Source organism: Culicoides brevitarsis, chromosome 2 (genome assembly GCF_036172545.1).
Source record: "Culicoides brevitarsis isolate CSIRO-B50_1 chromosome 2, AGI_CSIRO_Cbre_v1, whole genome shotgun sequence".
Lineage (NCBI taxonomy): Eukaryota > Metazoa > Arthropoda > Insecta > Diptera > Ceratopogonidae > Culicoides > Culicoides brevitarsis.
In genome coordinates this window covers 9,547,026-9,563,254 of record NC_087086.1, presented here as the reverse complement: position 1 = coordinate 9,563,254, position 16,229 = coordinate 9,547,026, and the positions used below count along the sequence as shown (strand labels likewise).

The 16,229-nt window shown below is 26.4% G+C and overlaps 1 protein-coding gene across 1 annotated transcript; it reads right to left on the bottom strand.

Annotated features, from left to right (window-relative positions):
- Positions 1 to 2,834: 2,834 nt before the first annotated feature.
- LOC134828477 (uncharacterized) lies at positions 2,835 to 13,542 on the bottom strand. The gene is made up of 10 exons (XM_063841457.1): positions 13,416 to 13,542; positions 12,113 to 13,352; positions 11,566 to 11,678; positions 5,940 to 6,161; positions 5,039 to 5,150; positions 3,687 to 3,731; positions 3,411 to 3,619; positions 3,215 to 3,353; positions 3,061 to 3,155; positions 2,835 to 3,001 (listed from the first exon to the last, which is right to left on the bottom strand). Exons 1-10 carry the CDS (start codon positions 13,540 to 13,542, stop codon positions 2,835 to 2,837), a joined length of 2,469 nt encoding a protein of 822 aa, XP_063697527.1.
- Between the last annotated feature and the right edge of the window lie 2,687 nt (positions 13,543 to 16,229).

Below are 16,229 nucleotides of genomic sequence, written 5' to 3'. Positions count from 1 at the left end.
ATGTTTATTTTTAAATCATCAACATAGCTCAAGTATAGTTTTGTTTTAAAATTATTGTCAATCAGTTTCGTTACTGAAGGTTAAAAAGGTAAATAAATTATAATTTCTTCATAAAAATCATTCTGAAATCTCGAAAATATTTAAAAATCATAAAATTTGACAAAATACATTTAAAATTTATTATTTTTTTCATATTTTTTAAATTCTCTTATTTAAGATAAGATATTATAAAAAACTAAAAATTCGAAGAAAAAAAATAAACATTATAGGTAAATCAAAAAATTAACTAAATTTAAATTAAATTTTTAAAAATTATTTAAAAATTAAATTTTTAAAATTTTTAAATTTTTATTTAATTTTAAATTTTCAAAAAAATATCTTTTTTTTTTTAGAATTTTTTAAAAAATAAAAATTTGTCTTAGAAAAGTTCTAAAAAGTAATTTATCAATTAATAAAAATTTTGTAAATTATTTTTATATATTTATTTATAAATTTTAAAATTATTTAAGAGCCCTAAAAAAAATTTCTCATTTAAATTCAAGACACAAAACAAAAAAAAAAATTCGAAATTTCTCATATTTTAATTAAATTTAAATAATTAATTTAATTTAAAAAAATTTAAAAATTTAAAAAAAAAAAAAAAATTTAAAAATAAAAATGAAAAAAATTTTAACCCTAATTTAAATTTAATTTAATTAATTCTTTAATTTCAGATATACGCCCCTTTTATTTACCGCACATAGCTACGTCACTGATATTTCCGTAATCTAATTAAAATAGAAAAACTCATCTTAAAATATAAATAAATTCAATTAATTTATTGCAATTCATTACTAGAATGACGCTCAGCTGATGGAAAACTACAAACGTGAATAATTAAAAGCAAGTTTACCTCACATTCACAATAATCGTTCATGACACTGACCAACTTTCAAAAAAAGCATAAATTTTAATCACATGTTTAGATCAACATTTTTCACTTTGAGGCGGTTTTTTATTTAATTTTTTTCATTTTATCGTAAAAGTGAGTTTATCTCAAATATTGTCAAAAAAGGTCATTGAACTTTCGTTTCATGCAAAAAAAAAAAAATTTTTTTTTTTAATGCATCAAAATAAAAAAAAAATATTGACGATAAATATTTGCATTTTGATACTTCATTCTAACGGTTTAAAGAATATTTTTATAAAAAATATTTTTTTTTAATTTTTATAAAATAACTGCATCACTCGTTAAAGTAATAATATATGTCAATAAAAAAAAATAAAAAGTGATTCAGCAATTATATGCGGAACTTTGTAAAAAATCTCACTGAAGCAATAAAACCTTTAATTGCACTGAAAATTCCGTAAAAAAAAGTAAGAAGCAATCGTCAAGTCACTTGTTCCAAGAATTCGCATTCATTGTGTCAAAAGGTTTATGATCTTTCCTTATTGTTTGTTTCCTTACAATGTACGTTTTTTGCTGTGTTTTGTTTATTCACACTTGTAAGTAAGTCACAAGTGTTTGTTATTTAAATGCACTTGCTGACTCATTAGACATTCAGAATAAAAAAAAACTGGTTAAACAACTTCAGAATCAAAGCTATGGATTTCAGAGGAGTAAAATGGCATCAAAAACAGGAGTGGTCCCTGAATAAATCGGAATATGTAAAAAATTTTAATAAATTTACGAAAGTGTGGTTCATTCACAATTTATTTGCCGTTAAATTAGAGTTTGATGTTAATTGCATACTTTTTGGGTGAAAAATTTTTTAGCGCAAAAATTGAATCTTTTAAAGATTTTATTTAATTTTTTCATAATTTTTTTTATTTTAATTAAAAATTCAAAAATTTTGAAAAATTTGAAAAAAAATTTGAAAAATTTATTATGCAAAATTAAAAAATTTGCAAAATTTTTTATGATTTGATTTTCGTTTTTTTTTTTGGAAAAAATTGAAATAAAAATTAAACCTTTAAAGTTAAAGAAAATAATTTATTTTTTTTTTTTGTATGAAAATAAAAAAATAATTATTATTTTCTTATTATTTTTTTTAATTTTCAATTCAAAATAAAATACATTTTAAAAATATTAAAAAAAAATTAAATTTAATTAAAAATTTATTTAATTTAATTAATTAAATAATAATTAAAATTATTATTAATTTTAAATATTTATATTATTTAATTAATTAATTGATTTAATTAATTTAATTATTATTATTTTATTAATTAAATTAAATTAATAATAAATTAAATTATTTTTGATTTTTGTTTAATTTTTTTTGAACTTACCATCAAATCTTCTTCAAAAAAATAAAAAAAATATTTTTTTAACATTTTTCCATCATTTTATTTGTCTTTAAAACTATTTTTTTCATCACTTTTAACAAAATATAAAAATTATTTTCTTTTTTTGTAATTATTTCCTCTTTCTTTCTTTTTTTATTTATTTTATTTTTAATCATTAATCAAAAACAATATTTACAAATTTACAGTCTGTAGTTTTCATTCACATTTGTTAAAATTGTGCTATTCTAAAGTTTATTCTTTTTTTCTTAACAAAAAGGGAAAAATTTGAGCGTCGTGTTTTTTTTTTAAATTTCATAGAAAAACGCCACCATTAGATTAAAAATAACAAAAAAATAAAAGCGAAGAAGAAAAGAAATTTTAAATAATTTTTTTTTTCATAACTTTTAGGAAGACTTCATAAATAATAATAAAATTATCAATAATTTTGCAATTAAAAAAAAGCAATTTTTCTCAAAACAAAAAAAAAATAATAAATTAAATAAGTTTGGATTTGGTTATTTCTCTGCGTTGCGTTGTTCATTTTTCAATCAGGGAGCGCTTCCGAGTTAAGTTGGATTGATTATGTGTGAGATCCAGTCGACTGTGTGAGCAACACGATGATAAATTCCGGGTTGACCTCTCGAAGCGCACGAATATCCGGCGGAAACGATGCCAATGAGGAACCAACGATTGTTTTTCTCGTGCATTAATGGACCGCCGCTGTCGCCTTGACCTATTAAAATTTATAAAAATTAATTTTTTGAAGAGAAAAGAGACGAAAAATGAATTTACATGAATCTTTGCCGCCATTTCTGTACCCAGCGCACAACATTTCGGGATAGATGACGACATTTATGCCGTTCGAGCGATGCCATCTCTCACAAACTCTGAAAATTTTTAAAAAAATTTTAATTTTTTAAGAAAATTTGAAGAATTTCGTTCTTACCGATTATCAATAACTGGAACATCGACCGCTTGCAACGTCTTTGGTCTCAATCGGGATCCGGGATTCAAGGCTCCCCATCCAGCGGCCCATCCAAACTTACCTAAAAAGTCTTCGTTTTTCTCCGGAAGGCAAATTGGGGCTAAAATTCAATCAAAAATTAATATTTTTTATTTTTTTTAGGAAAAATTCAACTCACCAATATGGGGCATGTAATGCACGGGTCTCTCCAACGTCAAGACCGCCACGTCAAATCGATCAGCTTGCGGCGTAAATTTGAAGTACGGATGCACGTTGATGGTTCGCACACCAAAAGTGTACGCCGGCAAGGGTTCTACGGCGGAATTTATCACGTAGTCGCCCAACGTCACGTGCACTTGACGCGGCGTCGCACGCGCCACACAATGTCTATTTTCACACAAATTAGAGACTCAGAAAAATGCAAAATAAAACAAAAAAATGTTAAAAAATTTACCCAGCTGTAACAACATGACGTCTTGATACTAAAGAGCCTCCACATCTGGAAAGCATAGACCTTGGTTTAGGATTTTTTGTGGATTTTCAGGGGTTAAGAGAAAAAAAAAACAAGAAAAAAATGCTAAATGTTAGTCTACGGTTAGTGGTTTTAGTTACAAATTATTTTAATAAAAATTTAAAAAAAAATATTTTTTCCATCACCCAAGTTGTTAACAAGGAAGTCAAACCTCATCACGTATGTTAATCGAATTTTCGTGCTCAGTAATCATCGTCATAAATTTTTCTACTATTAAATAATTTAACGCAACAAATTGCAACTTGAATACAAAGTAAACGAAGAAATGCCCAAATGATATAATTTTATTATTGCCAATTATTGTTAATCATAAATTGTGGATGGATTGTAATTTACCGAAAGACGGATGTGTTACTTTTATAAATTATTTTTTTGTTATTTTTTTAAGTATGTTAATTGTTTATTTTGATTTTTTTTCAATTTTGAAGAAAAAATACTTTTGAGCACGTATTATTGGTTAAGATTTTTGTTAAAAAAAATAATAAAATATTACTTTCTATTATTTTAAATATTTTTTTTACATTTTTAACAAAAAATTTAATTTGATGCAAAATGAGATTTAAAAAAAATAATAAAATTAATTATTATAAAGAATTAACAAAAAGAATTTTTTAAATGTATTAAATAAGTTATTAAAAATTAATAATTATAAAAATTAAAATTTATTTAAAAAAAAATTAAATTAATTTAATTTTAATTCAATAATTTTTTTAAGTTTTTTTATTTTTAAATTTTTATTTATTTATTAATTTATTGTTATTCATGTAAATAATTTTATTTTATTATTATTTTTGTTTATTATTTTAATTTTTTTTTGTTATTTTTTTTAATTTATAAAAAAATAAAATTTGTTAATTTATTTTTTAAAAAATTGAATAGATTCAATTAAAATTTATTAAGTTTTTTTTTATTTTTTTTAATTAATTTTTAGCTTTATTCAAGTAAAATTTTATTTTTTATTTGTCTGAATTAATATTTAAAATTTAATAAAAATAATTTTAAATTAATTTTTAAAAAAATTAAATAAAAAACGAATATTTTAACTGCTTTAAATTAAAATTTTTTTATGATTTTTTCCAAAATAAATATTAAAAATTAAATTAATTGATTAGAAAAATTGACAAAATTGCCCAAAAATTTAATTGAAATTCAAAAATTATTATTAGCGGGTTAAAAATGTTAAAAAATAAAACTTTTACACAAACCCCTTCCAAATATTTAATGTTTTTTTTTCAAAAATATTAAAATTAAAAAGCTCAAAATATTTTTTTTACCTTGAAGACCCAATTCTAATGTACGCCTGCCATGGATACGATCCAAATCCAGCATCATCTCCGCCAACAATCCTTCTTTGTGCGCCTTGTTTTGCGAGGGAAATACCACAACCTAAACAAAATTTATTTGAAAGTTTTAAAAATTTACCAAAAAAGTGAATTAAGAACATAAAAAGTTAGTTTTTTTTTGTGTGATTGAATTAAGAGTAAATTTTTGTGGATTGTGATAACAGAGTTAGAGTCATGCATTTCCTAACAGTAAGTACACTAAAAGATTTTTTAATTTTAAAAAAAAATAATTGTGTCAAGAATTGTCTCTTTGTATGGCTTTGAAGGTGTCAAGGATCTTCCAAACAAAATTTCGAGTCCCCAAAATTAATTGTTATTTTTTGTTTGAAAATTTTAATTTTATTTAAAAAAAATATTAGTCAAAAGCGCTGCAAAGTAAGTCAAATATAGAAAATTTTTAAAAGCAAAAAAAAAATTATAAGGGTTCGTCGTCTTTTTTTATTAGTACCTAAAAATTATTTTTTAATTTAATTAAATTTAATTAAATAAATAAATAATTAATTTTTTATAATTTAATTAATTAAAAATAATAATTAAAAATTAATTCATAAAATAAATTAATTTTAATTAATTAATGAATTTTTTAATTAATTTATAAATTTTTTAAATTAAATTAATTAAATTTTAATTTATTTAATTAATTATTTAATTTTAAATAATTTTGTTAGAGTCCAATTTTAGTTAAATTAATTTTTTAGTTAGCAACTTCTAATTCACAAAAAGCATCGCATCCAAAAAAATGTTAGAAACAAACAGGAAAGTTAATAAATAAAGAAATTTCACAAAAAAAGCAGAAGAAGAAGAAGTAGAGTTGATAGAACAGGACACTCACTATTTTCATTAACCACGGGACCAAAATCTTTGTTTGGAAGATTAGTTAAGTTAAAAACTTCGTTGCCTAAATTTGATGATTTTGCAATGTGATGACAACAACCACGTAAAACCCCGTCACACGTTCCCTGAATTAGTCCGGATGACATCCAGCACATAAGGAAAAATTCACATTGGCCACCTTCGCGTTCGCACTGTCGATCTGTGCGTGAATTTGCGTTTCCTTTTTTTGTTTTTTTTTTATTGGTTTTTTGAGTATTTTTTGTACAAATGGAAGAAAAGAAGAAAATGGAGTGTCAAAATGTAGCGAATGTTGGATGGAAATATTAATTAAATTAGATTTTATTAATAAAAATTAATTTCTACTAATTTTGTGTCTTGTCAAGTGTTTTGTGTGCAAGTGTCGTGTTTTTGTGTGTTCGAAGCACCTTAATTGCCAAACAAATCTTTACATAATCGTATCACGTTCAAATGCTCAGCGGCATGTGAAATGGAAGATTTCACAAAACGATGACTTCAAGTCGCGTTAAAGTTTTGCCAACCAGACGGAACAACTTGCGCTTGATTTACAAATTGCGTGTCTTGAGATTTTTATTTCGTCAAGTCGCAATTATGTTTTGCGAATGAATTTCAAGACATAAAGTTGGATGCTTTCGCTGTTGCAAGATTTTTCGGAATTTATTCAGTGGTCAGATTAGCGTGTAAAGCAGGGAATAAGGCAATGCGGATTATTAATGAGTGTCATTGCGATATAAGTGAAACTGGAAATGGGTGAAGTGTGAAGATTTTTAGGAGATTTGCGGAAAATGACACAGATTTGAAAGTTTTGGGAGGAGTTGTGAAAAGTTTTAATTTTTGTGAAAGATTTTTACTAAAATTTAAATATTTATAACAAAAAAAAAATAAGGTAAAATAAATTAATTAATAAAAAAAAATAAAAAAAAAATATTTTTTTTGATTAAAAAAGAAATTGAAAAATATAAAAATAAATAATTAAAATTAAAAAATCTAAAAAATATTTTTTTTTTAATTTTTAAAATTAGTTTTTTTTAAATAATATTTTTTTTTAATTTTTTAATAATATTTTATTAATTAATTATTTTATTTTATTTAAAAATTTTTTTTATAATATTTTTTTTTTTTAATTTTTTATTATTAATATATTATTTAAAAAAATTAATAAAATGACCATAAAGCGATTTTTAATTTTTTAAAAATTATTTTCAATTTGATTTATTTTTACTTTTATTTTAAAAAAAATTATATTTTAATTAATTAATTTATTTATTTATTTTTTATTTAAAAAAAAAATATTTTTTTAGTTAAAAAAAAATAATTTAAAAAATTGTTCGAACAATTTAAATTAAATTATTAAAGTAGTGGTCAAATCAACTAAAATTATCTCAAAACATTATAAAACCGTCAAAATTGTTCAATTACTGACCAAAAAATCACTCAAGCGAACACAAATTTCAGTATAATTGCTCTAAATTTTCTCACTAACTGCAAATTTGCCACAAATCAAGATCAAATCTCTCCCACAGTTCCTCAACTCCGGAAACTCTTTACTATTTTACCATCTCATTTTCACCGACATTCACATATATTCACCATCCAATCAATAAATTACATTTTTTTTGCAGTTTTGTGCGAGATACGAGAAATACTGCGATAGGAAACACGATTAAACGTACTTCCTCTTAGCTACGACGACGAAAGAAAATAAAAAACACTTTCCACTCGAGAGATTCGCGCCAGTCTCGCATTTATCTCGCCATTTATGACTTGATTATGGCGTCATCGCGGCATCATAACAATGTGTATATCTGTCGCATTAATTAATGGTGTCACTTTCTTTTGACTCGAGAAATGAAATGGAAACGAGTGCGATGATGTCACACACGTATGGTTAAAAATAGCCATTCAAGCAACAATAGAGTTATGATCATTTGGAAAGTGATTACCGGGTCTGATGCATAATTTTTGTGTCAAATCACTGAATTCATTTTAATCTTTAATTAGCCCAGTGGCGACTTGATGTCAGTGTGATTAAGCGGAGAAAGAGGTAAGAAACGTCATTTGTCACTTTTACCGTTATTTTTTTTTTCAGCAAAAGTCCCACTGTCATAACTTCATCATCGCCAATCGTTGACGTCGCATCGAAAATTGAGAAAAAAAAAACAAATTATGACATCAACAAGATCGAGCATAAAAAAGATGGATTGTCCATCGCAACACTCGCGAACACGTAATATAATAATCATCAGCGTGCTCATATCATGCACTTAAGGCCAAAAAATAATAACAATCATAACAAACAACAACTACGAGAAGATAAACGAATCCACTTTCTCTTGTACTCACTCAAAAGTAAAATAATCAGCTGTGTTTGCTCGTTCCGGCACAGCAAAAAAAACGTAGTAGAGTCGGAAAAATATTTCAAAATTGAGAATTTACAAGGTTGCAATGTTATCTGTGATCGGCGCCGAGATAGATTCACAGATAAAAAATGGTAAAAATAATTTAAATTAAACAAAAAAAGTTAGTGTTGGTAATAAATCACATTGATTGACGATACATTCAAACATTCGATAACAAGTTGGGATGGAACAACTTTTAAAAGTGTTTCACTTTGTATTTTATATTTTTTTTATAAATTTTCATTTTTTTCAGAAAATGATCAGAATATTAAATTTTAAAAATTTTGTAAAATTTTATAAAATGAAAAAAATATTTTTTTTATATTGATAAAAATTTTTAAATTAAGCTTTCAGTTAATTTCAACTTTATTGAAGAATTTTTTACTTCAAAAATACTTTGATTCTTTAATTGTTTTTAACTTCTTTAATTTTTTTTTATTTCAGAAATCGACATAGACAAACAAAAAAAAAGCAGCTAAAAGTTTAAAATGAAAATTTTGAGATGCAAAGAAGAAGAATCGAGAGACGAAGAATCTGGTTTGAAAGTAGAATTGAAGGTTTCAAGCAATCCAACAGACAAATAACTAATAGTACCAGAATAGTAGGACTTAACAGCAATTTTCTTTATAAGACTTGAAATCGACTTACATATCACATCTTAAACCTTGCCACACCCTTGATATGACGAATATATCTTACATTACAAAAGGCATTACATTTAAAATAGAACCCAATTGGAAGTGAAAAAATAAATTTTCAAAGAACAATCCTGGATAAGATGGGGGATGAAAAAATGTGTGATGACTCTAAAAAAAATGGAACCTCATTAAACGTAGATAATTTTTAGAATTTAATGTTGAAGTCACAGATTTTCTTGTCTTTTTATGTACCTATTATTGAGAAATAGGAAAAAAACGTCTTGATTTGTCTGTAGTTTCTCTCAAAGTGAGAAATTCTCGCTTGAATTGTGACTTTTTTTTTAACATAATTCTTTAAATGCTACAAGGGAAAATTGTTCAAATCCAAAAATCAATAAAATTCATCAAACAATGTATTTCACCAACTTCTTCGACTTACACTTGAACAAACCAAAAAATTCTAATTTTCGAGTCTTAAGTTTTCCTATTAAGCTCAGAGAATAATAATTCTCAAATGGTTCTTTAACATTAATAAATACCATTCTAAATTATATTTGGAAGTAATAGGGAATTTAAAGATGGCAGCAAAATTTGCACATAATTGTAATAATTTTCTTGATTTTGGTAGAAGAAATTTTACATTAATATTTTACGAACAGAAGTCACAAATTTATCATGAAAGTATCTACTGCAAGAAAAATACGTCTTTTAAATTATAGATCTCTCAAATTCAAAGTTTAAAATTTTTTAGAAATATTTACAATTTTTTTTTAAATCTTTAAATCCATGAAACACTTTTTCTAATTGCATCAACCTAAAACTAAACCAAACAAAAAAATCATCATATCACGTGCGTATGTTTTGTCGTCGATGTGATTTGTTGTGTGCCCTGTGTCGTTCGTGCATGTAGCAATAATGACAGTTATTATTATATTAGAGAGACAACAAGACAGTTTACTCATTTTTTTTTTACTTCAACATTTCTTTTTATATTATTGCCTTCTTTGCATTGAATCGACATTCAATGGTAAAAATTATTACGAAACAACTGTTTTCTTGCGGATTGCTGATCATGATCATGAATTAAACATGGAACAAGTGCACGGAAAGAAACTTTTTTTTTTCGTTATTTTCGTTTGCTTTTACGATAGGTCATGGTTAACAACAGACAGCGCGCAGTACAGAAGTTGTACATCATTTCATTAGGTCTGGAGCACTTTAGGTGTGTGATGAGAAAGATGAATAATTCAATAGAAAAAAAAAGTTTAACAAAGTAAAAGATAGAAGCAAGTTGTTAAAAAGAGATGTTTTTCTTTAGAGGAAGTGGAAAAATTTGTAAAAATGTTAATTTATAACTACAGGCGCAATGATAGATGAGAGAAGTGTGTAATTTTTGTTGTAGATGCGAATCTCGTTTGTCTTGTCTGTGAAACAAGTTTTTTGTTTTTTGGGTATGATATGAGGTATGAAGTAATTGTACTTGGTAAATGGGCAATTGTTGAAAGTTCATGATAATAATTGAATTACGTAATTGTGTGCTAATTGCGAGAAGAAATTTGGTCAGATGCGTAACTACATTGTTTGCAAAGAAGATGCGTGAAAGAGGTAATTAGCGAACATTTTTGACATGCGGTAATGAAAGGGAGAGTTTTAAAGTAAAATTACATAATAGGAAGATCGTTATGATTAAAATCAACATTTTATGAACAATTTAACATGAATTATTGCAAATTTTTACGTTTTATGATCTTTTTAATTTAAAACTTTCATGAACTGTCAATTCAAAAAATGTCCGTTAAAAAATTTGAAAATCGCTTTTTTGCTAATTCAAGTCATTAATATTGAACTTAACCTTTTAAAAAAATTTCCGGTTAAAAAATTGGAATTAAACCAGTTCTTCCTGCACGGAATTCCAGGTCAAAAGTTCGCCTACTATTCGAATTTCACTCTCTCGCATTACATTTCACAAAACAAAAAATAAAAACAACCAAAAGTTAAACCACTTTTAGATCATTTTAATATCATTTCTCGTTTTGCATTTCAACAATACGGAAGTCACGATTCGTCTCACACATTTTTTTCTGCTTTTCTTTTCTTTTCATCTATCATATTTATATCGCATACCAGTCGCTGCGTGTACCTTTAATTAAGTTAAGAGTTACAATAAAATGAGAAGCTATTACTATCTCTTACTCGTTTGACGACCACGACATACATTAGAAAAGTACGGAAATCACTATCCAGAGACCGAACCGGCTTGTTAATGTCAAAAACCATTTTTTTACTTCCCTCTTTCCCTTTCCATTGAAAAATAAAAACAATTTTTGCTTTCATTCAAAGTATTTGTTTAGTAGCACAGTGACACAGCTTAAAGTTGCGCAAAAAAAAATTTTCAACATAATCGGAAGTTATTTTGCTCGTGTCCCTTGTTTCGATTCGATGTTTGGCGAAGGTGTGAATTGATTGTTGTATTTTTGTTATGTGTTATGTAAGAAAGTGATTTTGTAATATTTGGATGAATGTGTGAAAAGAAGAAAAGAGAGTCTATTGAAAAAAATTTGAGGCCTACCTTTGTCTTTTGTGGGCGTTGGAGAACTCTCCTCTGTTGTGCCATCAACCAAATCAAACTCGTTACGAATGTCTTGAACAGCTTGCAAGTCATTCAAGCCAAAGTTTTGATCCCTAAACACAAAAAAATTATTTAGAAAGGTCTTTACTTTCATTTTTACCCCTTAAGAGACTAAGTTAACCCTTTAAGTTAACCCTTTAAGATGCTAAGTTAACCCTTTAAGAGACTAAGTTAACCCTTTAAGAGACTAAGTTAACCCTTTAAGAGACTAAGTTAACCCTTTAAGAGACTAAGTTAACCCTTTAAGAAACTCAGTTAACCCTTTAAGATGCTAAGTTAACCCTTTAAGAGGTTCAGTTAACCCTTAAAGATGCTAAGTTAACCCTTTAAAATGCTAAGTTAATCCATTAAGAGACTCAGTTAACCCTTTAAGAGGTTAAGTTAACCCCTTAAAAAACCAACTTAATCCTTCATTTTGGAAAATGGATTAACTGAATCTCTTTAGGGTTAAAATCCTTTAAAATTCATAAACCAAGTAATAACTTACCTAAAGACGATATTATCATTGCTATAAGGAGACGTTCCGATCGCAGCGCCCCCTGGAATGCCATCAGGCACCGGAAAAATAACTCTCGGCGTGCGACTTTTCCACGTCGAAACAGGAAACTTTGCTTTATTCGATGCCGCTGCAATTACTTGCGGAAAATCATTCGCTTCATTATAAACTTTTGGAATATTCGGAATACTTGGAATATTAGGAATATTCGGGAAATAATGTCGACTTGGTCTAAAATCATTTTGATAATAAATTGTCGGATACGTTCTCAAGCCTTGACGATTAACATCACTCTCTTGTGCGATCGAATCGGGAATGTTAGTGCCCGGTATCATCGGCAACATACGAATTTGATGCAAATTTGAAGATTCAGCGACAATGGGATCATCCGAACCAAGCAACGCGGGATTGTATCGAGCACGTCCCAAAAGTTCAGCGAGTTTTGCCGGTTCATTGTGGTCTTTCAACGAGTCTTGCGGGAATTGGTCATCGAGAAAAGGGCGATGTTGGTTACTTAGAGTCTCAGCAAAGGCGGGGTTGTCTTCGCTGTAACCTTGCGGAACGAATTTTGCTTGACGTGAGTCAGAGTCGGGAAATCGGAAGCCGGAACGACGCGCCGATGGTTCGACATAATCGTATTCGGACTCGGGCTCGTCGTATTTACTCATCGACTGACTAGTTGTTGATGTTGGCGATACGGGTGTGTGGTTATTACTTTCACTCTGAATTTGACCGATTATGTCATCGTTAATTTGTTGTATAAATGGATTTGTCGTTGGTAATATGTTATTATTAATGTTAATATTTTTATCACGGTTCACAGTTTGCATAGGAATATAGTAAGTCTGCTGTTGTTGTTGTTGTTGTTGTAATGAACTAAGGGTATTGTTATCAATTTTGTGGTAATTGTTGCTGTTGTATGGCATTTCACTATCAAATCTCCGAAGCACCCCATCATCGCTTCGTTGTTCGTTGAGATGCAGTGTCTTGTTGTTGCTGCTGCTGCTGACAATTCTGAATGAACCGAAAGTCTCGGGCATGCCACGACTATTCCGCGTCTTGCTATCTACATATCTAATATTATCTACTATGGAAAACGTTTGATACGGCGGCAACAGATTTTTTGCCGTTTGACGTGTGGGAAGCGCATCTTGCGACGATGACGACACGTCGCCCAATCCAAATTCCTCCAACTGAATGCCCAACTGGGCATTTACGAAACTCGCGGTGGCTTGTGCCGACGATTGACTATCAATACTGCTACTAAGTTTACTACTAATTACACTATTTTTACTACCTGTTGCTGCTACTAAACTATTGCTAAAGTCATTGTTCGGTGATTCAATTGCATCGACGACGGTAACTAACAATATGCCAGCTACAAGTGTCAATTGTTGCCATTTCGTCGTCGGACCTAACATTATTTTATGTGTCTGTGTGATGTGGTGTGCGCGGGATGTGCGTTGTGATGACCGACGAGGATCTGTCACCAAATGGAAAAATTTGGTTTCTTTTCTTAGTTTCTTTTTTTGCGGTTTTTCACTTTTTTATGAAACATTCAATTATTCACTTTTTTTCGATTGTTATTGCACTATTTTTCTCTTTAGATTTTTGTTCAAATTGATCTTCATAATTGATTTATCTTTGTTTTTATTTAATCAAGATCTGTAAAGATTTTTTTATATTATTACACAAGAAGAGATATTCAATTCTGTAAAATTTAAAAAATTAAAAAAAAATTATTTCATTATTCTAAGAGAAAATTTTATATTTTTTGTATTTTTTTAATCAATTTCAAAAATTAAGTTCTCGAAATATCAAGTTTGACTTAAATTTGAATAAAGAATTAAAAATAATCTAAATTAAATTTTTAGATCGCGATCTTTTAGATCGCGATCTTTTAGATCGTAAGTTTGAAGATTCGCCGTTAGAGGGCAAACATTTTTAGGAGTCAAAGCGTTAATTGAAAAATATTTTTAAAATACTTTTTTAAAAAAATAATTTATAAAAAAAAAATCGAAAGAAAAAACAAAAAAAAAATTCTAAATCTCCAAAGTTTTAAAAATTTAAAAAATAACGGCAAAAAAATGATCAGCTGATTTGATGATCAAAAATAGTAATTAATAATATTTAAAAAAAAAAACATTAGATCAAAATCTTAAAAATATCTAAAACTTAGATCTTAAACGGATTAACAATAGTTTAAAAAATTAAATAAAAAGAAGTATAAATAAATTAATAAAATAATTAATTTAATTAAATAAAAAAAAAAATAATTAATAAAATTTTTTATTTTTTTAAATTAATATAAATTAAATTTAATAAAATAATGAATTTTTTAAAAAATTTAAATTTAAAAAAAATATTTTAAAACTAATTTTTGGACTATTTAATAAATTTAATAAAAAATTAAATAAAAACAATTAATTTTAATTAATATAATAATAAATTTTAATTAAATATTAATAATATTAAAATATTATTATTAAAAAATTAAAATAATTTTAATTGATAAATTAATTTAATTTTTTAAAAAAATATTTTTAAAAAAATTTTAAAAAAATTATTTTTTTAATTAATAATTAATTTTAAATTTCAAAAATTAAAAATTCTTTTAAAAATAAATTAAAAAAAAATTAAATGAAATAATTAAATAAATAAAAATTTAATTAAATAAAAATATTTTTTTTTAAATATTAAGGATAAATATTATTAAATTGATTGAATTAATTTTCAAAAAAAAATTCTAAAAAAATTTCTAAAAAAAAATAAATAAATCAGAATTGAATATCTCTTATTGCGCCTTGTTTGGGCATTTACATCAACTTAATCCACTTAACACACGTCACTAACTAGCACTAAATATTTTCCTCAACAAATAAATGCGCAAGAGATGCACATGTCGCAAATGCAACTCGATTTGGCGAGCACATTACAACAGTCGACAAACTAATTCAAATCCATTTACGACAAGCAAAAAAAAAAGAATGAAGAAATGAAATAATACTCCGTTTAGTTATATTGAAATTGTATATAAAAATAAAACTTGTTATACAAAATTTCACTTTTAATCGCGAGTAGCTCAATTTATGTTATTTCATGTAACGTGTCTCTCACTCGTACATTGCTTTACTTTTTTTTTCTTGCTCAGTACACTTTATTTTCATATATTTGTTTGGCTTTCGTGGTGTTTGTTCGTTAGATTTACGTTAATTTTTTTTTCTTGCTATTTATTATGATTTTTCATAATAGTCGCGCGCGCGGTTGTTGCTCAAAAAAAAATTATAATAGTGTGTAACTTTGGTTGCTTGTCTTGTCATACAATTTCACTTTTTTAGATTCAATTTAAACGCGATGTGAAGCACTAATACCATAATAACGACGCAGCAGATGAACGTTGTTAATAAAAATATTGCAACTGTTGTCGTTGATGTTGTCAAGTTGCTGCTTCAGATTTTGTAATATATGATAATCCATTAAGTTTGTGCTGTTTTTTGTGCGTATTTTTTGCGGTGCGCTGCTCGATTGCTGTGAAAAAAAAGAAGAAACATGAAATTAGCAAATATTTTTTGGATGGCTTGGTTTTGGGGTTCGTCGTCAGTTAAAAAAAAAATAACAATGAGAAAATTGCATTAAATTGACATAGAAACTCATCAGATACAGATTTCGCACCTTTTTTGCGCTACTTTTTTTGAGATTATTGGGAAATTATTGCAAAGTGATCCAGTTTAATTATTTATTTTGCGGAGAATGGCAAAATTTTTGGCAAGAGATCGGGTAATTTGATTAGGTTTTGGTCGTTAAAGCGGATAATTTGGGGTTTGAAAATGATATTTAGGCGAAAAACTACTCAATTGTTGATATTTAAAGATCAGTTTGAGTAATTTTTCGTGATTAAGTGAATGCATCAGAGAGTTTAAATTGTAAAATTTTGACATTGATTTGAAATTTTTATCAAATATTTGTTTTTTGAGAAAAAGAAGATTTTTAAAAAAAATTTTCAAATGACTTAAAAAAAGGGATTTTTAATAAATTTAAAAAAAGTAAAATTTGTTTGTAAAGCTTTATTCTATTTTTCATTAAAAATTCCTTTTCTGTACATTTACAA

Bases quoted from the DNA above. Each gene is read 5' to 3' on its own strand.
- LOC134828477 (XM_063841457.1), bottom strand. From the start codon at position 13,542: ATGTTAGGTCCGACGACGAAATGGCAACAATTGACACTTGTAGCTGGC. The intron at 11,679-12,112 runs GTAAGTTATTAC...TTTTGTGTTTAG, and splicing joins AATGATAATATCGTCTTTAG to GGATCAAAACTTTGGCTTGA. The intron at 3,620-3,686 runs GTAAATTTTTTA...GTGTGAAAATAG, and splicing joins CGTCATGTTGTTACAGCTGG to ACATTGTGTGGCGCGTGCGA.